This window comes from Crotalus tigris, unplaced genomic scaffold (genome assembly GCF_016545835.1).
Source record: "Crotalus tigris isolate CLP2741 ecotype Arizona unplaced genomic scaffold, ASM1654583v1 scf7180000017551.9496454, whole genome shotgun sequence".
Taxonomy (NCBI): domain Eukaryota; kingdom Metazoa; phylum Chordata; class Lepidosauria; order Squamata; family Viperidae; genus Crotalus; species Crotalus tigris.
In genome coordinates, this window is record NW_024096469.1 from 4,948,455 (window position 1) to 4,974,174 (window position 25,720).

General features: G+C 38.0%; 1 protein-coding gene across 2 annotated transcripts in view; it reads left to right on the top strand.

Annotated features, from left to right (window-relative positions):
- PCYT2 (phosphate cytidylyltransferase 2, ethanolamine) overlaps positions 1-19,199 on the top strand; it is a 37,593-nt gene extending 18,394 nt beyond the window's left edge. For both annotated transcript variants that reach the window (XM_039344637.1, XM_039344648.1), the window contains exons 3-13: positions 933-1,094; positions 1,579-1,645; positions 2,107-2,191; positions 3,389-3,433; positions 10,126-10,264; positions 11,109-11,191; positions 11,306-11,383; positions 13,057-13,122; positions 14,947-15,012; positions 15,836-15,924; positions 16,812-19,199. In XM_039344637.1, the coding sequence (XP_039200571.1) occupies positions 933-1,094; positions 1,579-1,645; positions 2,107-2,191; positions 3,389-3,433; positions 10,126-10,264; positions 11,109-11,191; positions 11,306-11,383; positions 13,057-13,122; positions 14,947-15,012; positions 15,836-15,924; positions 16,812-16,932 (1,001 nt within the window). In that variant the 3' untranslated portion in view covers positions 16,933-19,199. The remainder of the gene's footprint in view (positions 1-932; positions 1,095-1,578; positions 1,646-2,106; positions 2,192-3,388; positions 3,434-10,125; positions 10,265-11,108; positions 11,192-11,305; positions 11,384-13,056; positions 13,123-14,946; positions 15,013-15,835; positions 15,925-16,811) is intronic.
- The last annotated feature ends 6,521 nt before the right edge of the window (positions 19,200-25,720 follow it).

A 25,720-nucleotide genomic window follows, 5' to 3' on the forward strand; every position in this document is an offset into this window, starting at 1 on the left:
ATATTCATCATTTATACACAATTCCCTTTTAATTTCTGCCTTATATTGTTCAATACCATTAATTATTTTATCTACTTTAAATCTGATAACTATAAATAAGAAAACCATTGACAACTTTGTCCCTCTGTCATTAGTTGTTCTCTTTATTTTCTTGAATGGGCTTCCTTGCTTCCTAAGTACTTCAGTAAGTTAATTCTGAGGCTGCTTGAGGAGCTAGACTTGGTCTATAACCTCCAGTTCTTCCTTTGTGTTTTAAAAGAATTCAGAATTTGTATCCCCAGAATATAAGAAAAGGCTGGGATATTTCTGCATCTCTATGTCAGAAAATCGTGACACCTTATTGAACTATGGATCGACAGTCTGACATATACATTGGCATCCAGAACGTGTTTGGAATATTTTGCATTTTTGGATGGTATTCCTAATAGTAAGCTATTAGTAAGTTATTTTGCCCAGAATAATCAATATTTAAGTTCTGTACTTGAAATATTCATATTCATTGTCAAGAAAATTGATACTGTAGCTTACTCAAGCTTCTTTCTGAATGAGCAATATAATTAAACCAGCATGAATATATATGTGCCTCATAAAATAGTATTTTTTAAAAAAAAATAAACTACATTATTATAAATAAGCATGGCACTCTTTCCAGCAATTGGCAGTTAGAAGTATCCTGTCTAATCAGGAGCATAACAATCCAGCTACAAAGTATTTATCATTATGTAGTATTTGTACAGTCAGAGATTGCTTCCTGGGGCAAGCTAAATGTGAGCCTTAATTGAAGCTCACTATTGAATTTTTAAAGGCTACACAGTTTTTTTTTTTATCTTTTTCCTTCTGTAGGAGTTTTTGGGAAATTAACAGAGGCATGGGATATATACACAGGCCTGATAATCACCTCTTTTTCTCTCCCTTTTTATACTGAACCATAGATGAAATATCCAAACATAAAGGCCCCCCTGTCTTTACTCAAGAAGAAAGATACAAAATGGTGAAGGCCATCAAGTGGGTAGATGAAATTGTTCAAGGAGCTCCTTATGTCACAACATTGGAAACTCTGGATAAATACAACTGTGACTTCTGTGTACATGGGGGTGAGTACTGGAGCTTGATGTACTCTTATTTCTCTCTCACTATGTACCTACCTATCTACTAGAAGTCTTCTTTACTGGTTAAAATAAATGGTAAATTTATTTTGCTGTCTTTGTTAATATACATCATCCTCATTTTCTGTACTACTTTTTATCAGTTGTGCAACTGACATAACATAGTAAAGCTATACAAGTATGGATTGATTAACAGTAAAATGTGTCCAGTTTTTGAGAACAGAAAATGGAGATCAACACTGCTTCAATTCTGCAAGTCTGGTTGTGCAGTCTGAGTCTTCCTACAGCATTGCTTGATTGTAGTGATTATCTTCAAGATTGAGAAAGATAACTAGCAAAAATCTTTCTTCGTTATTAGAGAAAACAGCTTGCATACCTGTTTACTGTAATTCAAATGCATATTGCAGGAATTTGCTGATTAGACTACCTAAGCAGCTCCTCCAATTTATCAGCAGTGTTTTTTTTTAAATAGATGACATCACACTGACTGCAGATGGCAAGGATACTTATGAGGAAGTGAAGAAAGCTGGAAGATATAGGTAAAGCCCTATTTATGTTATTCTGCTCAGAGATCCTGAAATGCTCTGTTAATTTTTTTTTCATTCCATCCATAGCTTGCTTCTCCTCTAAAAGTTTTGAATGTTATATTAGATTAATATTATATTGATCTGGTTTTGTCATATCAGATGAATAAGTGAAGACTGTAAATCCTTTAATCCAAAAGCCATGGAACCTATTAGTATCTGAACAGGAAGAGTTGAGGAGGGAAACATGGGAAATAATGGTTTAGTGTTCTGTATCATTAATCCCACAATTAGGAATGAAAAAAGGGTTATTTTCTTGTTAAAAACTCAAAACATTTTTTAAAAAGTAAAGAAAAAAAAAAGAGTATACCAAGATACTCTCAGACAATCAAAAAGATTTAGAGGGGAGACTTCGCTAACACTGTAAAGAGCGGATGGCAAAATTCCCATCTTATCTGAATCTTGTCTTGTTGCAGGGAATGTAAACGCACCCAGGGAGTGTCCACTACAGATCTGGTTGGCCGGATGTTGCTTATGACCAAGGCCCATCACAGCAACATTGTAAGTGAAAAATGGCTTAGCAAGTTCCACGATGCTCTGCTTCCTTCAGTACTTTGAACCACTGATGTAGGAATGCTTTTGGAGCAGAGGGCAGTAATACTTTTGAGTTTCTCAATCAATCTTGGGGAAGTTTGTAAGCTCTCTGATTATTCTTTAATGTGATTCCAGGATTATTGCTGTTTGATACAGCCTTGCAGGCAGCAGATGCCAAAACTAAGTAAAAGTATATGTTTAAGCGAGTGCTATTTAAAGTGGATACGATGCACCTCAGATGTGCTGCCAAGAAGGAAAGAAAATAACTTACCAACGAAAGAGTATTATGTGGATCATCAGATAAGGGTGGGATTTGGAAAGAGGAGGTCAGGTTGCCTTACTTGACAAATAGATCAAGATTTAATTTAGGTCAGAGGCATTTATGTATATTTATAAAATAGTAATGGGAATGTACTAAATGGGCAACTGGGCTAAGAATATATTTAATTTGTGTGTCTCTGTGGCTGAAGCTGGAAGGCCATACTGTGCTTCTGAACTATTGCTGAGCTAGTTTCTAGAGGTATGTAAGGCATCTGTCCTTTACACAGCCAGACACTTCATGCTATGAGGTCAATACATTTCATCTCATTGAAGCACGGAGGCAACATAATTCACTTTGCTGAGGCACTCTATGTCACCTCGGCCTTCATTCGGCAGTTCTAGTAGCCCTAAGAGGGCTTGGAGTAATATGGATAAAAGTAACATGGCACTTTTGCTTTCTTTTAGGCATGGGGACAAAGTACACATTGTCTTGTAAAGCTCAAGGTGTGGTTAGAACAAAGCATGCTTTTAAAGCTTTGCATAACTGTACCTTTTTCAGTTGAGCGATTTTCTTTACATGGGTATAAATTGTTTAATGAGAACTGGTTTAGTGTAGATCCTGGGTAACTAAGTTCTAGTCCTGCCTCAAATACAGAAACCAGTTGGGTGTCTCTCTCCCAGCCTTCAGAAAGAAGGCAGTGGCAACACACATCTAAAAAAATGCTGCCAAGAAAACCTGATGGACTTGTCCATGTAGTCACTAAGAGTCAGCACTGATCTCAAGGGGGGGGAAATGAGCAAAGTTGAACAATGGCAGGCCTACTGTACCTAATTTAGAGTTCCATATGTTCTTTTCATTTGTTGAAATTTCTTTACCATTAATATGTTTCTTTTCTCTTTTAGGCTGAAGATACAGATTATCGGAAGCATGCAGATAACCTAGGAAAGGTAAGAATTGGCACCAGAAGCACATCACAAATGTCCTCCACTCTAGGCAGTTTATGCGTAATCAAATATAATATTCCAGCGGAACTATTCCGAATTTGAAAGATTGGAGTTATCTGAAATTGATGATTTATTTTATTTAAACTATTTCAATTTCCCCATTTTTGTATACTGTAAAACTGACATCAGAGATCTGGAAAAAAATGGAATTTGCGCAGCAATGATGCAACACTTGTTTTGCCCTTTGCTTTTCTGCAGATGCTAATCTATGGAAATATTTTTATGGCATCAGTATGTGGAAATATATTTTCAAAAATATCTGAATCAAACAAAAATCACTTAATTTTTCACTTTTGTTTAGAGACTTATAAAAGCGTAGATTTTAGAATAGTTTTGTAATCAAGGAGTTTGTTTGGGGGTCATTATAGCTAGTTTCAAGCTTTGCAAAGGTCTCAAGAAATATCTTTAAAGGACATCTAGATATACTTGAAAAAACTTTTATATTTGGCTGCTTCTTTATGATGCAGAACTGCTACAGTATGTAAGAAATTACTACTATGCCTTGAAGAATTATACAGCTTTATATATCTTACAACAAATAAGTTGTAATACAAAACAAATAAGTTTGGCATTAGAGTTGTAATATACATACAGTACATGAAATCATTTTACTGAGTTGTAGAAGCAGTCCCAAAGAATGCCACCTGGTGGAGCTAATCTTCCTTTTCATTCTGGACAGTTTCTAGCACTTATTATACATATGTTAAATATATAACAACGGTTCTCAACCTGTGGGTCGCGACTCCTTTTGGGGTCGAACGACCATTTCACAGGGGTCACCAAAGTCCTGGACTTTTTCCTCATAGAATCCTTATGAAACGCAGTCCGGCAATTTTTTTGTTTTGTTTTTTTCCCCTTTTTTTGAGCTCTGCTACTCCCTCTTATTCTATTGGCTTTTGAAAGCCAATAGAATAGACTCTATTCAAAAGAGCCTATTCTATTGGCGTTTGAAAGTCAGTAGATTCTATTGGCTTTCGAACGTCAATAGAATAGACTCTCTTGAATAGAGTCTAATTCTATTGGCTTTCAAAAGCCAGTAGGAATTGTCCAGGCTGTCTCTGCCCTGCTGAGCCCGCCAAAAGTCCCAGTCGGCAAACGTTGCTGCAAGTTGTCTGTAGCTAAGGCGAGCTTTCTGGAAGTTTCCACCCCTCCCTGCTGAGCAACTGCTAAATGTAAATAAAAGAGGGTCGGGGTGGGAGGGCTGCCCAGGAGCTCCTGGGCCTGCCTGCCGCCGCACTGAACGGGCAGTGGCCAAGGTAAGGCTAGCGGGGCAGGGTGGGCGCTGGGAGGGTAGCTGGCGCACGTGGGGCCCTGTGGGTGGCTTACCTCCCTTGGGCAGGGCCAGCTGGTGGCCCAGCCAGTGGTTGGCCTGCGCCGTCGCTGCTGCTTGCCATGGCTGCCCAGGACCGCCTGGACCTGCCTGCCGCCGCACCGAATGGGTGGTGGCCAAGGTAAGGCTAGCGGGGCAGCGGCGGGTGCTTGGAGAGTAGCTGGCGCACGTGGGGCCAGTGGGTGGCTTACCTCCCTTGGGCTGGGCCAGCTGGTGGCCCACCCGGTGGTCGGCCTGCGCTGTTGCTGCCGCTTGCCATGGCCGCCCAGGAGCGCCTGGGTCTGCCTGCCGTTGCACTGAATGGGTGTCTTGCTCTGCGATTGCCAGCTCCACGCAAGAAGCAGAGTTTTCTTTCTTCTACCCCCCTTTCTCCCCCTCTCCTGTCCCCTCTCCCATTCTTTTCTCTCCTCTCCTTTCCTCCCCTCTCCCCTCCTTTCTTTTCTTTTCTTTTTTCTTTCCTTTTTTCTTTTTCTCCTCTCCTCCCCCTCCCCTTTCCTCCTCTCTTGTTCCTTGTCTTCTCCTGTCCTCTTGTCCCCTTTCCTTTTCTTTTTCTTTTCTTTTGTTTAATTTTCTTTTCTTTCCTTACATGGTGCAACTTCTTAATTGATTGCCTATCAAATAATGGAGTAATTACTTTGTTGAAGTGCTTAATTACATGTTATGACTTCCAGGAAGAGGGTTTGGAAATGGGGAATAAAAGTTGATTTCTTCTGTTCTTTTCCTTTTTAATATTTCATTCCCAGAATGAAATCTGAGTGCAACGTATTTCAGCAAATATTGGGCAGATTCTGCCTATACTCCCTGAGGTTGGGTGGTGCATCTTGGGCTCCCAAATCATGATGAATACTCGATTATGTGTCCACCTAAATACGGACCTGTGGTTTCTCATGGTCTCAGATCTCTGGCTAAAAATCTGAATTGCACGAGCCTGGTTTCTTTCCCAGGATAGTAGAGTTGATTTTCCACCAAAGGAGTAAGACTCCTCCCATGGAGTTGGCGATTGCTGGCTGTGAAGTTCTGAGAGTTGAAGTCCACATGCCATAAAATTGTCAAGGTTGAGAAACACTGGGTTTGTAAATAGAACAACACAGAGAATGGTAAATCATAGGAAACTTTAATGAACTGTTTTGACTGAACTATGCCATGTGTCATGTTTTGTATTATTGAAGCTGTTGTTACATATTGTATATGTTACATATACAAATCATTCAATGACAATGGATCCGAAGAACATCAGGAAAAGGAAATATAGTGAGGATTTCTTACAATATGGTTTTACCTCAATATTTACAGCGGGAATCGAGAAACCGCAATGTGTAATTTGTTGTGAAGTTTTATCAGCGAATTGATGAAGCCGAACAAACTGAAACGCCATTTTGAGAGCAAGCATCCGAGCTATGCTGGCAAGGATACCAACTATTTTAGAACCAAAGCTGATGGACTCAAGAAAGCCAGACTTGACACTGGTGGCAAGTACCACAAGCAAAACGTAGCAGCCATTGAAGCTTCATATGTGGTGGCACTCAGAATCGCCAGAGCTATGAAACCTCACACCATTGCTGAGGAGCTACTGTTGCCAGCGGCCAAAGACATTGTTCGACTTATGATGGGAGACGAATTTGTGATGAAATTGAGTGCAGTTTCCTTGTCCAAAGACAATGTCTGCAGAAGAATAGATGACATGTCTGCTGATATTCTTGATCAGCTAATCCAAGAAATTAAATCTTCACTTCCAATATTTAGTATCCAGCTTGATGAATCTACAGACGTTGCAAACTGTTCCCACTTACTGGTTTATATGAGATATATTAACGATGGCGACTTTAAAGATGAGTTTCTGTTTTGCAAACCTCTTGAAACGACAACTACTGCACGTGATGTATTTGAAACAGTTGGTTCATTTCTGAAAGAGCATAAGATATCTTGGGAAAAGGTTTGTGGTGTTTGCACAGATGGTGCTCCAGCTATGCTAGGATGTAGATCTGGATTTCAACGTTTGGTACTGAATGAGTCACCAAAAATCATCGGAACTCACTGTATGATTCATCGGCAAATATTAGCGAAAAAGACGCTGCCACAAGAGTTACGAGAAGTAATGAAAAGCGTCATAAATTCTGTTAACTTTGTAAAGGTAAGCAGTTTAAACACACGACTGTTTTCACAACTGTGCAACGAGTTGGATGCGCCAAACAATGCTCTGCTATTTCACACTGAAGTGAGATGGTTGTCGAAAGGAAAAGTTTTAAAACGTGTTTTTGACCTTCATGATGAACTCAAAATGTTTTTTAGTCAGAAGCAAGACCGCAGTTTGAAGCTCTTTTCAGCGATAACAGTGAACTGCAGAAAATAGCTTACTTGGTTGACATCTTTGCCATGTTGAATGAGTTAAATTTATCACTGCAAGGACCAAATGCAACATGCCTCGATTTGTCTGAAAAGATCCGATCATTCCAAACAAAACTGCAGCTTTGGCAAAAAAAAATTGGATGAAAATAAAATTTACATGTTGCCTACCTTATCTGCTTTCTTTGAGCAACATGACATTGAATCAGATAACAGGATTACGATGATAAGTTCTGTTAAAGAACACCTGCGCATGCTTGCAGATGAAACCTCATCGTACTTTCCAAATCTATCTGACACCCCATTCACAGTCAATGTTGAAAATGTTCCTAAGACAGCACAAGAGGAGTTCATTGAACTTATTAACAGCGATGCAGCGAGAACTGATTTCTCCACAATGTTACAAAATTCTGGATCAAATGTTTGCAGTCATATCCTGTTCTGTCTGAGACTGTATTGCGCCTTCTTCTTCCATTTCCAACAAAATATCTTTGTGAAACAGGGTTTTCCAGCTTGTTGGTTATCAAGTCTAAATACAGAAGTAGACTTGTTGTGGAAGATGATCTTCGTTGTGCTCTTGCAAAGACTGCCCTGAGAATTTCTGATCTGGTGAAAAAGAAGCAATCTCAACCTTCGCACTGATGTTGACTTTTTACACATACTGTTGAAAAATGTAGCAATGTAGTTTACTGTTGTTATATTAAGACTGTTACCCATGCTACACCATGCTTCAAGACAAAATTTTATTTTTTTGTAATTAAAAATAAATATTTAACAATATATAATTACATATTGTTTTGTGATTAATCACTATGCTTTAATTATGTTCAGTGCAAATACATCTTGCATATCAGATATTTACATTGCGATTCATAACAGTAGCAAAATTACGGTTATGAAATAGCAATGAAAATAATTTTATGGTTGGGGGTCACCACAACATGAGGAACTGTATTTAGGGGTCGCGGCATTAGAAAGGTTGAGAACCACTGAGTTAGAACAAAAGAAGAGAGAAGTATATATGGGTGTCTAAAATCTTCTAAAATTTAGGCTATAAAATATTAAATAGTAAATAAAAATAACCAAACAACATGCAGAATCAGATACATGGGGATTCTCCCAAGCTGAGTTCTTTTATTGTTTTGTCTTTATAGGCAAAATCTTGCCAGACTGAGCAATCCATTATCTGCATCTAAATATACTCTGTGAACTATTAGGAAAGGGCTGTCTTCCCTCTCTTTCTCTCACACATAATATTTGGGCTAAGTTACCTCTTACTTCTCTGGAATGTACCCTCTCCCTCCCAGGGATTTACCTTCCTACATCACAGTTACTAAATTTTATTGAATCCCTACATCACAGTTACTAAATTTTATTGGGGTGTGTGTTTTCTCCCGCGTAAAATTGGAAGTGTCTTGGCGATGTTTCGACGAAGTCCCATTCGTCATCTTCAGGCTGGTGTTTTCAGCTTCGTGCTTATATATATATAAATGAATCACTCAAAACTCAGTCCATGAACATGAAGGATGGATGCTTGTTGTTTCATGGGTGCTTGGGGTAGGTAGCTATGTTACTGAAAGTTAGGAGGTATGGGTAAATAGGCTTGGGACAAAGGAACATAGGAATCTGGGGGATGACTGGGGGGGGAGATGTGAGGTGGGGGAGAATATTATTGATTATATCATTCTAAATCCTTTGATCAAAAAGATTGACATTGCTAATTAGATATTGCTGTCAGACATGGAAACATGTATCAATGTGTTTAAACCTTTCTAACATTATTTAGAAAGTTTACAACATACATGTCTATGGAGATGCTCAATCATTGGACTTTCTTGGGGGGGGTTCTTTTTTTGGAAACTCAAAACTAAAGTTTCTTGGATGAGAAGCAAAACATTTTTAAAGAAAGAAAAAACAAGAAAATCCAGTCTTCTTTTAGAAAAAGCACCTTTGGGTTTACAACTTACAGAATGTATTTTAGCAGAATGTCTCCTATGAATGTTGAGGGTCAATTTTAGTTGACCTATAGTAACAAGCCTAAAAGGAAGTCTGTGCCACAAAGAGTTCCCACAAAGTTCATAGAGTTCAGATTCCAAATATTTCTTCCATTTTTCTCTTAAGGCTTTGAAGAGAAAGTGTTTTACATAGCATAAGATTTTCTCTTGGATTTGATTGAAGATGTATATCATTCGCTATTAATGATTACAATTAGTAAATCAAATGTATGTAGGAATAAATTGTTGATGTTCTCATTTGAAACAAAGCTAGAGCTTAGGATCAGTCCTAATATTTCCATCAATAAGCATAATTCTGATTCTGTGAAATCCTCTGCCTTTCTTCTCCTAGTTCTGAATAACATTATTGTCATGCTTGAAGAGGATAATCATGGTACAGAAGTAGAGAGATTAGCAGCCAACTGTTAGCTTCCTCTTTTTACATCTTCTATAGGGTTAAAGTATCAATGCAGCAATACATATTGATCTCTCTGTGTCAAAAATAAATGATATTCCCATAGTGATAAGTGCTTGTCCAGTTTGAATTTCAGGTTATATGAATTCATAGTTTCAACTGCAAAGCATAAACATGGACAATGGAATTTGAAATAAAAGTAGAAATGTAGGGGGGGGAAACTGTCACGTTGGCTATATTTAATTTTTGGTGATAATAAAAAATATCATGATTTCAGTTTTATCTTAATCTTGCTGTGAAGAGTTTTTATATTCCTTTAACTGGTGTCAATTCTTTGTTATTGTGACCTCTAAATTTATGTATCTACTTGGACTGCTCTGTTAACTTTTTGTAGCAATTACTTGGCCTTTATCAATGTGGGTTGATATATATGTTGATTTATTAGAATTATTTTTTTAACTTGCTACTATTTAATTCTAATTCCATTCATTCTGTTGGAAGAGAACTAATTCCAATAGCTGCAAAAATATTAAAGTTGTTCTTTTTTCTCCAGTGCCCTAAAGGTCACAGTCCCTGGACTGGAGTTTCTCAGTTTCTGCAAACATCTCAGAAGATCATCCAGTTTGCATCTGGCAAGGAGCCGCAACCTGGAGATACCATAATCTATGTGGCTGGCGCCTTTGATCTCTTTCGTATCCTAGTTTTCTTTTCTTTGGGGAAGAATGAAATTAAGAGTTTCTTGCAGCAAATTAGGAAGTCCTGATAACCTGTTTTTGGAACGGCTTATACTTCATATCTTAATCAGTTGTTCAGGTTGTTTTGACTTAGAAATGCTAAATCAAGTTTTTCCAGTTAGGAACTTAGTCTAATGTAACTTTATCTAATAGTAAAGTGTACTTTTAGCTAAGAATTCTTAATGGTTTGTCCAAACTTCAAAAGAATTGTAATACAAGCATGTTCACTATCTCTGTAAAAACCTTGTGTGATAAGGGATTTTATTTTAATCCAGAAAAGTAATGTGAAAAAGGTGATACATATATAATAGCTCACTTTAAGAAAATGGAATGCTCTTTTTTCAAGCTGCATTATGTCCTCACCCCAAATAATATTCTCTTAATCTGAATTTGCCACATCTCCCCTGCCCACCCACCCCCCAGTATAAATCTTGCTCTTTCTCTGACTTAACTATTTTGTAATAGTTATTTTACTCAGCCATTACTTTGTGTCTTACCCCTCAAGCTTTAGAGCACGTTGGATGAATGTCCATTAACTTTAAATATAAGCATAGCTTAAAAAAACCCAGGATGCAGATGCTAAAGGTTGCAGCACAACAAGCTCTTGTCAATAGTTCCTGCAATCAATTTCAGAACTTTTTCTGAGCACGAGCCTTGACTAGTTGTTCTAAGTGTTGTAGTCTACAACTATTGTGAGCTACTAGGAAAAGAAATAGAGGGCTTGTGAAAGGGACAAAAACCTATCTATGTCTCATTAGCTCCACTCAGTGACCGAGGTTTGCTTTCTTAATGAACATATTAGATGTGGGTCATGTGGATTTTCTGGAGAGAGCGCACCAAATAGCAAAGCGTCCTTATATAATTGTTGGGCTGCACTTTGACCAAGTGAGTATCGGTTCTGTAACTGCTTGGTTGGGAGACTAGTTAATCATTTTCACCTACTGGGGAGATGAATGTGGTACCTGATGCTAATTGCTAATTGCTATAATTGAATTACAGGAAGTGAATCTCTATAAGGGCAAGAACTATCCCATAATGAATGTGCACGAACGAACTCTCAGTGTTTTGGCCTGCAGAGTGAGTATTTGGCTAGAATTTCTTTTCTAATTAGGACATAAAGTGAAAATAAAGCAAATAAAGCCAACCATCCTGAAGTGAATCAAGTCTGGCTTAGTTGATAATCTAGTCACCCAAGAATATTGCCTTAAATTCCGTGGAATAACTTTAGAGTAAAAACAAATACATTTTTAAAAACTGTGTTTCTCCAGAAAAAAAATTACAGACAGTCTTCAACTTACAACAATTTATTTACGGTAATAATCGTTCAAAGTTACAGTGGCATTGAAAAAAGTGGCTTATGACCGTTTTTCATACTTAGGATCTTAGTAGCATGCCCATGATCACATGATCGAAATTCAGATGCTTGGTAACAGACTCATACTTATTACCCTTGCTGTGTCCCAAAGTCTTGCTATCAGCTTTTGCAAGCAAAATCAATGGGGAAGCCAAATTCACTTAACAATCATGTTACTCACTTATCAAGTGGCGATTCACTTAACAATTGTGGCAAGAAGGGTCACAAAATGGGGCAAAACTCACTTAACAAATGTCTCACTTAGCAACAGAAATTTGGGGATCAATTGTAGTCGTAAGTCGAGGATCACCTGTATGTTCTTCAAAGTTTTCCACATTCACTAATTTTTTTAAAAAAAACAAATTATGAATTAATTATATGGGGTTCATGATATTAAGATAGCTATTATTTAAGACAGGTTAATGGGGAGTAGAACGGTGCATATACAGGTTGTCCTTGACGTACGGCCACAATTGAGCCCAAAATTTCTGTTGCTAAGCGAGACAGTTGTTAAGTGAATTTTGCCCCATTTTACGACCTTCCTTGCCATAATTGTTAAGTAAATCACTGCAGTTATTAAGTTAGTAACACTGTTGTTAAGTGAATCTGGCTTCCCCATTGACTTTGCTTGTCACAAAAGGTGATCACATGAACCTGGGACACTGCAACCGTCATAAATATGAGTCAGTTGCCAAGCATCTGAATTTTGATCATGTGACTGTGGGGATGCTGCAACACATACATATCAAACTGAAGGCCCGTGGGTCAGATGCAGCCCGCGACGTGGTTAGACCTGGCCTGCCAGGCCTCCCTAGAAATTTTGTAAAAGAGAGACTATTTTTCTTTGATGAAACTTGTAGAACAGGGATCCCCAACCCCTGGCCTGAGGCCCAACCCATTGGGAACCAGGCCGCACAAGCAGCGGGCGAGTGCGCAAGCATGCAAAGCTACATCTGCAAGTGGCTCAGGTGCGTGGAACCATCTCCTCTCCCCTCCACCACCTCCCCCACTGGTCCACAGAGCTGGAAAGACTGGGGAGCGCTGTTGTAGAAAATACAGATTTACTGCTTCTCTAAACTATTGCCCTATTAGCACATGCCACAAAAGTAAGCCTCGTTATCTAATGCAGGGGTGTCAAACTGCCGGCCTGTGTGCCGAATGCGTCATGCCGAAACCACGCCCACCCTATTGCCGGCAATGGAAAAAAAGTTGCAATATGTTGCGGCACGTCACGTGACATTGCGAGTTTGATATCCCTGATCTAATGGAATCTCTCAGTGCTCTATTTGCCTCCTAAAACCTTACTTTTCAAAATTCACTAATTAAAACAATAATTGATAAATACATGGACTATGTAGTTACGGCTGGCTTTTTTTTCCCTTTCCTCTCTCTTTAGTACGTTTCTGAAGTAGTGATTGGAGCTCCCTATTCAGTCACTGCCGATCTGCTCGATCATTTCAAGGTGAGGATGTCTGACTTCTTTCTTTCTCTCTGTCTCCATATATTATTAAAATTCTCAAGTCTGATTGATTGTAAACCTTCAAATTGGGCAAAATGGTGCATCATAGGGTGACGAATTTTTGAATCAACGTACCCTCAATGGGCTTATAGACTGCATCTGGGAACCAGGACTCCCATGGAATCAAAATTTAGCTAAGTTATGATGGCTTCAGTGCTGCTACTGTCAACAGCAATCACATGGCTGTCTTTTCCAGCACTCCTTGACAGCCTCCTGCTCGGAAAGTCAGTGGGGAAGCTGGCAGCAGGTCGGAAATCTTTCCTGCTCCCACAGTTTTTGCCCGCCCATCGTCCTTCTCTTTCTCTGTTTAGGTGAGGAAATGTCTCTGAAATGATGACCTAATGGTAATCCTCAGCTCACGACCACAGTTAAGCCCAGAATTTTGGTTATAAGTCACTGTAATAATCAGTCAAGTCGCCACAGGTTTGGATTTGATTTTACAATAGTCATTAAGCAAATCATTAAAGAGATGTGGTATTAAAGCAAATTGTGTGATTATAAATCCAAATCCAACTTATCCACTGGCTGTTTTTTTTTTTTTTTTTGCTGGAAAATGGCAAAAAGGTCACAAAATATAATCACATAACCAGGGGAGTGGTGCAGCAGCCATAACTTTGAGGATGGGTGATAAATAACTTCTTTCAGGTCTATCATAACTTTGAACTATATATACACAGGTATGCACACAGTTTTAGAAATCATAGAGATCATAACCTTCCTAATGGTGAAAATGACATTTGTTTTCAGTGTCTTATTTACTTGTAATTTTGTTCTACCTACAAGAGCCATGAGATGTATAGCAGTGGTGCAGTGATATCACAAGAGGGTGCAAGGCAGCATTTCTGAGTCTACTTTTTTCCACTGTTTTAAGGTTCAGTTAAAAAATGGTATTTTGTTGCTCATTTTTCTTTCAAATATGGAAAATAAAGACTGTTATTTAATTGTCTACCATCAGATTTGGCTGACATGTGACTGGAGACTCAAGGGAATACCACTAAGAAAAAGAACTAAGAGTTTGCCCTCCCACAACAATAACTTATATTTTATCTTTTTTTTTTTTGAGACTTTACCCCTAATCTTAGATTAGTAATTTTGCAAAGCATAAGTACAAGGAAGAGGTAAAATCATGAACCATGTATCTTTCTGTATACTCCAAAATAAAGCTTTGTGACTTATAAATATGAAAATTAGTAATATTTAGGTACAGTATACGACCATTCATAACCTGCTTCTAGAACAGAGAGGTAAGTGTTCAGAATAACAAAACAAAAGAGTTAAAAGGAACCTTGGAGGTCTTCTAGTCCAGTTCCCTGCTCATAAATTGACAATTGATTTCCTGGACAGAATCAAAAATAAAAACATGGCAACCACTGATTGTTGTACAGTAGCTTTTCCCAACCTGGTAGTCTCTCTATGTGCTGGACTACAGAAATATTAGCTAATTGTAGATCAAGTCACCTGGTTATTCTGTTAATCCAACATCTGGAGGGCAGTAAATTGGAGAAGGCTATCTGAAGCATTTCCTCCAATGCTCTGAAAATTGATAACCTGAACATAGCTTGAAGTGGATATGAGATGAGGCTACAGTGTCTGGAAGACATTTGGGAAGATACACACTTACGAGCATTTGCCAATATAGAGGGGCTTCAGTAAGGGACATATTGCCTATATATCATATAGGTGAGTTGTGCCTGTTATATTGTGATGAATCAATCTCCAGACAAAGAAAGACTAAAGGAGATGGACACAGTTTTTCTTTTTGTGTAGGTGGATCTTGTGTGCCATGGGATGACTGAGGTGGTACCTGACAAGGATGGATCAAATCCATATGAGGTAAGAATGATCAAAACCTATTTTTTTCTTATTTGGGCCTCAGGTCACAATATATGGCAAGGAAATAAGTTTCTTTTGATCATTTTTAAACAACTCTGTGTCCAAATGAACAGTAAGAACATAGCTTATAGTCTATGAACTTTGAACTATCAACTTTGGGGCTAGTTGTGAATTGTCTTATTGCTGTGCTAAATTGCAGAGTTCCTTTTTTTTCTCCAATTCTAGTTGTTTTATTGACTCTTTCTTTCTGTACCGCCATATACAGGTATGCATTCATGGAATTTTTTCCAGCCTATTTAATAAGAATTAATGCTGCCTTCCTGAGAATGGCTGAAAAGCAGGGATGGTACCAAAAAGTATTAAGATTATAACTTGGGTCTTAAACATCCTTGATTTGGATAGGGTTTTCTGGAATGATGTCTTATGAAAATTGATGGGACAATTTTCTTCATGTTGAGATCACATAACACAAGTCCTATAAAGTATTTAAGATAGTTGGAAAAGAAAAAGAAAAGAAAAGAAGACACCCCCACCAAATCCAAAAGAATCCTCCTAAACCAGAGGTAAGCAACCTTGGCTCTTTTATGACTTGTGGCTGGCTTAGGAATTCTGGGAGTTGAACTCCACAAGTCATAAAAGAGCCAAGGTTGCCTACCCCTGTCCTAAACCCACCACTGTACAATATTGCTCTATCAAATTTGGCCCCATGACCTATGTTAAGTGGGACCCTGACCATCACTTTTGCTGTAAGAGATTTTGTTTTCATCTCTCACTCACTCTCTCTCTTTCATTTATTCGTTCATTCATTTCTCTGTATCTATAGGAACCCAAGAGGCGTGGTATTTTCCGGCTGATAGACAGTGGCAACAATCTCACCACTGACCTGATAGTGAAAAGAATAATTAAGAACAGGTTAGCTGCTTGTAACTGAGTAATTTTGTGTGTTGTATAATAGGACTTTGATTCTGCTGCTATAAACTCTTCATTCATTGAATCTATTTTTTAATGACCCGCACTAAGCCGGTTATCTTTCCCACAAAATAATAATTTACATAAGAAAGAAGGAAGAACCTACACAGAATCATTCTGTATGGTTTGGGGGTATATTTTGATTTCTCAGTACTCAGAGCTGCAGTGAAGGTTGTTACATTGTTCTAGTTGTCCTTGCACTCGGGGTGGAATTGTGGGCATCTTTAAACAATTACCTAAAACATTAAAGTGTATTAAATTAATCCTTACACAGTAGAACATCATGCAGCCACCTCTGAATATTTTGCAACTGCAATTTGGCAGCTTAATATTGAGGGCTGCAAAAATGTTTTGGAGGTCATATGTGGTCCACAAACCATAAATTGCCCAGCCCGTGTATAATTAGACAACTGTGGTTCTGAAGTTATATTTTTTACAATATCATGTTTATTCAAAATTTTCTGAGTTTCTTAAAAAATAACCAATATTGCAACTAATTAGAAGAAGACATGGTGATTTCCTTGACTTAATTGCTCGGTGTTTGGATTTAAGCAGAAAAAGGTCCTTTGGATCAGCATGAGCACTCTCTTTGTATTGATCACTGTTTCTTAAAGAACCATACTTTTCCTGGGGCCGTTGTACCACCCAGGACCTTGCTGGATCTGAAACACCTTTGCCTGCTTTTTGAATACTGTACAGCTGATTTGTAGAAGGAAATTCTTAGAAACAGCTCAAAGCACACATAAGAAAATCAGAGTTCTCCGCAATTTGAAAAAGTGCAGTGAAAAAAAAAAATCCTTGCACAACTATGGATCTCTTGGTTGTTGTAGGCTGGAATTTGAAGCTCGCAATCAGAAGAAAGAAGCAAAGGAACTGGCTGTACTGGAGGTCATGAAAAGAAAGGAGGAAGCAGCCCAACAGAAGACAGATTTAAGGGACCAAGAGAGTTAGCATGGGGAAGAGTGCTGCAGAATCCTCTTCTTCTGGACCTGCAAACTTTCCTGGAGAATAGGACACTGCTGAATTAGGCTTGCGGCCACAATTGTCCTGGTTTAAGTACATCAGTTGTCCATAGGGAAGAGCCAGGTGGATGCTGCTATCTAACTGATCAAGAAGTTTTAAGCAATGTCTTTCCAATAACCAGTTTTAATTCTGATGAAAATTAGCACACTTCTGTGGGTTTTATCTTCTGACATCTTTGACCTATTGGAACTAGGGAATTGGGAATTCTGTCAGATCATCTTCTGAAATTTAAACATCTCACGGCATCTCTTTAATCTGTGCCTGCCAGATATACTTTTCAAATATATCAAACCATCCTTTCTGGATTCAGAGTCCTTTGCAAACAGCAATGGTTGCTGAATGCCATTAGAGGTTGTTCCTTTTTCAGGAAACAAGATGCAGCAAAACCTGCCAGTATATTTCCCAGCTAAGCATACCTGGAAAGAAAGAACAGTAATTGTATACACTGCCTTACATCTGGTGCATTCAGAATCTTTCCATATTGTTATTGTGGAAGGAGTTCAGTGGACTTCTATAATTTCAGATAATGCTCTCCTTACTTGGTGTACAGATAAGTCTGTTAAGGCCCATTGCTAAGCAGGAGAGCTGCATACTAATTGCTACCATAGCATAAAAATAGTGTAATCATTAGAAATCTCACTGAGACCAAAGTTAATTTTCAGAAGCTCCATATTGACCACAAATTACATCTGGGGAGGCATATTGTCCCTTGTATACAAATGCTTTGTACTGCTAACATTAGATGTTTTGTGATGAAGCTTACTGCGTAAAGTTTCTTTCTTACACATGATGGGAACCACAGGAGGCCCACATAAGAGGATGGGCTTCATTCTCACCCAAAGAAGCTCTTTTCACTCTTTATCTTGTATATTTTCAGCCATGGTTATTAATAAAATCTTAATGACTTGCATTTACAGTTGAAGTCTGAAATTAAGGCTAAAAGGACTGGAAAAAAACAGTGGAAACTTAACCAAGCATAGGTTTATGTACTAAGCAAGTCAGTGCTTGAGGAATTTCTTTCATTTGCAGTGTAAGATATTTCTATATAATGATTAGGAAACACGTGATCATTTATCCCCATACTACCTTTGCATACATTCTCTAGAGCACTACATGACCCCTCCATACAATGTTAGCGGTTAACTGACAACAATAAAATATATACGTCAAAATACAGAATATTTAGCATATAAAGTGAAGACGGGAGTTTCCAAGGGCAACCTTTTATTATATTAATAATGATTACTCAAAAATAGCTAGAATTTGTTCTACTAAGGGAACAGGGTACGAGATAAACTTTACAGCTGCAGTTGCTGTGAATGACATAGAACGAGGCAAACGTATCCCCCAAAAGATTTTTGAGGGACTACATTTGATCACAGCAGGAACAGAGACATGTAATTCCTTCTTAACTATTTCTCCATTCCTTTACATGTGAGGGGAAACTCGAATGTAAAATCTTTTGATTAGACAAGTTCTGCAATTATCCTTGAGTTTATGTGCAGATTTGCCAAGGTAACCTCTAACTGCTATGAAAACATCTTTGATTAAAGAGGATCTTATTTTTGTTGTGCTGGGCACTGTGTATTAATAGAGTTTCACAACTGACATTTTGAAGGAGACATGATGCAGAACTTCCTATATTAAATTATCCCTAAAATCTAGAGCTCCAGTAAAAGCAATAAAGAAGAGCATAACATGACAAGATGTTTGTATTCTGTTTTATGCATAGGAACATATAGAGGCAACTAATTAGTATAATTTAAGTAGAAATATTTCTATTTTCCCATAGTAAGAAAAAATTGACAAGAGATTTGGGTGCTCGTTTAATCTGTTCTCCAGATAACATCGATAATTTCAAAATCCCTGTTCTTTTGCTTATTTAGTATGTTGTCTAGCAGTTCTTCAGCATGACATGCTTTTAAATGGATTTTTTCCTTTGTGAAATAAGACACTAGGCCATCTATTTAATATCAGACTCTTGCTGTCCATCTGCACAAGAGAATTGATCCAATCCAGGCTCCTGTTCGCCTTTCCTGTACCAATATCCTGCCCATTGGCTGCTTTCTTTGAGACCAGGCATGTCCAACCCATGGGCCACCTGTAGCCCTGGACAATAAGTAATGCAGTCCCACAAGGTTATAATAAAAAATAGAAAAAAATTAAGGAAGTTTGTTATTTACATACATTCACCATATTATATATTTTATATATGGTCCAAGACAATTCCTCTTCACTCAATATGGCCCAGGCATGCCAAAATATTGGCTGTCTTCCTTCAGACCCTTCTTTCCCTTTAAATTAACAAAATAGCTTGTCTGCCCAGAAACCACTGTCCTTTTGTCTCATGTTTGTTTTTAATCTTGAGCTTGTTACCATTTTTTAATTATTTTTTGTGAAATATGAGACTCCTTGAGGCTTTTACCATAGTGAGAATTTTTGAAAAGATTTGTCATTAAATGCAAATAGCATAATGCAAAAATGTTAAATCTACCTCAGGCTACACATTTCCATAGGAAGAAGTTGCCACTGGCAGCCAGTTGCTTGAAATTATTAAAAATGTCAGACTTATTTAATTTCTGTCTTCCCTGCCGCTCAGAGTCTGAATCTGGAATTTCAGTTTAGTTCAATCAGAGGCAATGAGCAGTGGCTGGCAGAGCTAGAGTTATTCACAACACCTTATTGCTGTTTTATAGCCCAAAATCTTTTGCATTTTACATTTCCTTGCTCTCAAAGTGCCAGGAGTCCCTTCTTTTTATGTTGATGTTTGCTGATAGGTTATTTCTGCCCTGGGGAATGAGAGCAGAGGGTAATAAATTATGGGAATGCTTTATGAATTTCAATTTTCAAGGCTGTTTACTGCTTCCTGACTCAATAAACTTTTGAAACTTGACACCCGTTGCTCAGTTTTAGGAGCAATCTTCTTCCATTGTAGCTAGAAATATGGGGATTTTCTGGCCCCTTCTCATCTGGTCTGTAGGTGCCCTTTTTAAGGTTTCTCCCTTGTCCCAAGGCTGCACTCTTTCAGAGACCTGTCCCGTATTTTTCCCTTTGAACTGACAAGTAGCAGCTTCATTCCACTTTCTGTTCATGTTTTCTAAGATGAGAAGGGCAAGTGAGACTCACTCAGCTTCAGAATATGAATGCAACATGGGTGTTGTGTACCTTAAGGGCCAGGAAAATATATTCTGGGATCCACATTAAAATTGTCTATAATCCCACATATCAGTAAAGAACACATAATTCTGTTAAGCTTTTGATGTGGCACAAATCTAAACTCATCTTTCCAAAGCTGTGCCATTTGGGAATTGCAGAAGTCAAATCCAGTGCACCAGGCAGAAATTTAAAGAAAACTGGTCTAGATTACTGAAGATTTCCAATTCATTATTTTATCCCTCTAATTGTAGAGAAACAGATCATTCCTTTTAGTATTGTTATACCAAGGGGTGAAAAGTTGAGCAATAGAGTTCAGTTTTCTGCACTACCATTCTTGTATCACAAGCTTTAGATTAGTTCAAAAATATCCAAGGAATCAAAATGTGCAGGATGGTAGGTACAGTGTTACAATATAACTGGATATAAAATGAGTGAGGTTTGGATCACAATGCTGCACTCGCCACCATCTTGTAAACTTTGGTTCTCTCATAGAAGCTGCTGTATTAGAGTTAGGGTTACTGTTCTGACCCAGACAGAACAAATTCCTTTAGTCCAATCTAGGGCAGACAAACAACTCAATAGAAATGATTGCAAAACAGATAAATATGTTTATTCAGAGAAAATACTTGCTTTTACGTTGTTGCTTCTGGATAACACAATAGGTAAATTGATAATTTTCCCTTCTTCCTCTGCATAAGCATCACATGTTAGCATAGGACCTCCAAGCCATGTGGCTGGGAGGCATGAGGCTGGATGAACAAAGGCATTCCACACTGGGCACGTAGCCAGTATGTCCTGAGAGGAACTCAGAAACTCCTCCCACTGACCCATTAACATGAGATGACTAACTAAACTGCATTTCCCATCATCCATCTCTTAAGGAAACAACACTAAACTCAATAAATGCCAGATATTTTAAAATACTGATACATGCTCTCTAGTTAGGGTTACATAGAGCTATACGATTCAGAACAGTTACTAAGAATATCCCTTAGCCACATATTAAGAGGTGTTAGGAAAAAATGTGCTCCTACTTCCGTCACACACAAAAAGCACGTACAGTTCTAACTATTTTCAATATTAGCAGTCAAATCTTCATAAAGTCATCTTGACAAACTGATCTCTCTTCTTTATAAAATGACCTGAGACTTTCATCTAAACATCAATAACTTTATAACAAAATTATATAAACTTTGAAATATTGGCGAATATTTGTAGCTCAGATGGAGGATGAGTTCTCAGAGCTCAGGTGGAGGATGAGTTCTCAGAGCTTAGGGAATGTAAGTGTTGATGTTCTGCTTATAAGTGCTTTGTGTGGTCAGTAGGTCTTGTGATAGGGAGGTCATGTCAGGTCATGTCAGATCAGGGTCTTGTGATGGGTCTTGTGAAAGGAAGATCATGTCAGGTGAGAGACATTGGACGGTAAAGTGCTGGTTGAATGAGTTGGTTGAGGGTCAGTGCTGTTGCTGGTTGGCTGTGCAGTTGATTTGAATTCTGAGGGGTTTGTAGACTGGTTGTAGGTCGATGTGTCTTGTGGAGTGACATAAGGGCCAGGATATGTCCAGGAAACATTCCAGCACCACAGCACTAAGAAAAGCAGAAGAGAAACGGCTGTTTGATGTCTTTCTCCATAACAGCTATCTGAAAAACTTAGTATTCTGAAACACAGCACCCAAACCACAATGCACCACACAGCTAATCACCATGCAAAAACTAACCTTACCATACACAAAAGGAGTGTCAGAAATGACAGCCAGATTTCTCCAATCTTTAGGAATAGCAATAGCCCACAAATCCACAGCCACACTCCGCCAAGAATTATCCCAAACCAAAGACAACATACAGAAAGATGAAAGAAACAATGTAATTTACAAATCAACTGTAACAATTGCAAAAATTCTACATGGGACAAATATCAGTTGGAAACTAGAATCCATGAACACCAGCTGGCAATCAAACAACACAATCCCAAATCCCTAATCTTTACTCACACTGACACTGAACAGCACCAACAAGAATCATTGGCCACGTTACCACCTGCCATGCTAACGAGTTTATGGAAACCTGGCACTCCACAAGCAATTCCATCAACAGATACAGTACATTGACCTACAATCAGCGTACGAGCCCCTCAGAATTCAAATCAACCACACAGCGAACTAGGAATGGCACCAACCCTCAACCAACCCACGCAACCTCCCCCAACTAGCATTTTACCTCCCAATGACCCTCACCTGGCATGACCTCCCCAATACAAGGCCCATCACAACAGGTTATGCTTGCAGGTTATGCTCAGTCTGAAATGGCCACTGGGTTTGATTCTCTAAAGAGAAAAATACCACTTTAACAGAAGATATCTTTCTGGATCCTTTTTTTTTTATCATATAAAGAATTTTCTCCTGTTCATTATTCACAATTCACTATGTTTCCCCTTCTGTGAATCATAAGTGATATGCAACTATCGCAATATATAGCATGCATACATAATATGCAATAAATTTTTCAATTTCCTGAGGTGATGAATAGATTCTCAGCTAGTTTTAATGGCACTGTTGACTACCTAAACCCAGACTTCATAACCTGAGGTAACTTGAGGCTTTTGAAGTACATGTAGCTCTTGAATCTCATTTTTTTCAAATTCCATTAGCCATATCTGGCTAGTTTCAATGCATATCTCAGACAAAAGCCTAGGAAAAATATATCCAAGTTGGACCTATTTTACTATTTTCTCAACCATCTTTTTCAGGACAGAAACATTTAAGACAAAGCTATAATAGTATGAATATTCTTGGTCAAGGCAGGCTAATGGCCTTATTGTTGCTTTTTTTGGACAAGGAGAAAACGACCTTCCAAGGAGGAGGCATTGATTCCCTTAACCATATCCTATTCTGAGAAATTTAATCAGAAGGGGCAAAGCATGAGTAAGCAGGTGGCAGTGTTCATTTCCTCACAAGTTACCCACATCCTCAATTTCTATATTCCCTTTTACAAGGAAAAACATAATGAACAATGTAATGCTTGTTTATTATTTTAATTATTAAACTGAGAATGTTGCTGTTCTTATAACAAAGTAGAAGTTTTATTACAGAGAATCCAGAAATATTGCAGTACTGGGCTGAGAGCAAATGGGATTATTAGTACAATGGCAATGTCTGAGCAAATGCTCTTTAAAAGGACTTCCACAGTTATGACATACTGTCATCTTGAAAGATTTGTTGGGAATAAATTTATGAGCATTGTCTCCCTGACTCTCAGTTTTTATGTGCATCTAATGTTATATCTGTTGAAAGGTTTAAACATGATTCAAATAAATGATTTTTGTCAGATAGAATGGGAGTTATACAAAATAAGAGCAGGGGAAGGTAATTATGATGCATTAAAGAAGAGACTATATGGGAAATGATAGCCTCCAAATGCAGAATTACTACCCCAGTAGGTTAATACCAAAAGTATCTGGAACTTTTTATCCTGCTCTTTCTGCTTTGATTATTTTTTATTAAATCAATTTGAAATTTGCAGTGTTAGATGCAAAAGATTTATAACTTTCAGGATGACAGTTCTCTCTGAATAAGGTGGAGGCAGAGAGCACTGTTACATGGGGTAAATAAATTGAACACTTCATCCTATTGAACATTGTCCAGCTGAAAGCATATCAGAGGGTTTCTTCCTCTTCTCTTACTTACTGATGACCTTTGATAGTCTAGAAGTGGGAACTGACATCTCTCTTCTACTTTCTTTTAGAAACAAGTTACTTGTTAAATGTCCCATCATATTATCAAATAATAAAAAGCAGATGATTTAAACAAACAATTTGTACTATAAATAGTTTATACTCTAAACTATTGTGTTTCATTCTTTCTTGTTCATGTGAAAAGAGTGTAAACATATTGCCAAAATAGTCCCATCATTAGGGAGAGGAGATGATTGCTTAGCTGGTATACTATAGCTGCATCTGCATGACATCTTGAATACAAACTAGTGAATTGTATTTTATTTTAATATGTTAGGTAAGTCTATGAGATTAATTTACTGTTGTGTCATGATTCCCTAAAAATTGGATTAATTGAATAATTCATACGTTCCACATAGTTGGCAAAATCATAGAAACAACCTGCCATTGATTTAAGGAAGGTATCTTTAATGCTGGTCGGCGGTAAAAACAGACTTTTGAAAATGGTAAGAACAGAATTGTAGCCTTAGTGCTTCATAGTGCATTTTTCCCATGCCCCTCACATTTGAACTGAATTGCCCTCCCTGAGATAAACCTTTAAACACCCCATGCCTCATTCTCACAACCTCTTACAGTAACCATGGTTCAGTCAATTGAACCATGTATCATGTGAAGTTAAGAATATCATGTGAAGGCGGCCTATAGGTGATATAGAGGCCTGCCCTCTTCCTCTCCACAAACTAGGTCATTGCCCTCAGAATTAGCACAAGATGCCATCCCCATCATTGTTGAAATAAGATTCAACTCCACCTAGTTACTTCTGTAGGTGGAAATAAAGATGGTTGTATCATGACTTCATCTTAGGAAGAAAAATATCTTCAATAAATCAGCAAAGCTCATAGCTGCCTATTTCAGGCTCAAAAGGTCCTCAAAGTCATTTGAAACTGTCTACTGCTTTCTAACCATTTATAATTTTAATTCTTGGATAAATGATTGAGAATTATAATTCTGTTTGCCCAAGCTATCTCTGAGGAAAGCTGTGCAGATGTAATTTTACTTCTTAATTAATGAGATGGTGATTGACTTGGAGAAAGAGTGGAAAAGCAATCAGGGATATGTAAATTGCTTAATCTAGTGTCATTTATGGCTGTTTATAGTTAGGGACAAAATGTGGGATTCAGAAGCAATTTACGTATGGCTACCGATTTAGTCTTATTTATTTAACTTTTTTTTCTGAGCGATTAAGATAGTATCAATTTGGAACTGCCTATACATTTATCCACAAAGCAACAACTGTGTGAAATAAACTGAGCTCAGAGAGAGAATTGACCCAGGTCATCTAGTGAACTTTGTATCCTGGTAGATAATTGAATGTGGATCTCCCTAATCCAGTGTTTCTCAACCTTGACAATTTAATGGGCTGTGGAATTCTGGGAGTTGAAGTCCACATGCCTTAAAATTGTCAAGGTTGAGAAACACTGCAGGGCCTAATCCAAGGACTCTTCAAAATCCCTTCTAGAGGACAACAAATTAAGTAAACTGCTGTTCAGTCTCTTTCTTCCTCCTGATCCCCCTTTTGCTTGCTAGATAGATGAAAAGGTCTGCATAGCTGAAGAGATCTGCATAGTTTTTAGAAAGCTGCCTCCTATCAAGACTGACCATTAATCAATTTAGCCCAGGAGCCTCTACCAGGATTGCAAGTAGACGGTTTGTCCCAGCTTTCCTAGACATGTTGGTAACTAAATCTCTGATCTTTATATTTACTGGGCCTTTCTGGCAATTCTAAAAGTTGATGGAATATATGGTAAGTACACCTTAGTAGCTGCATTGCTGCACTATAGCCTGGATGAAAATGTCCACTCCCTGAAGTGTCACTCTTCAATCCTTGGG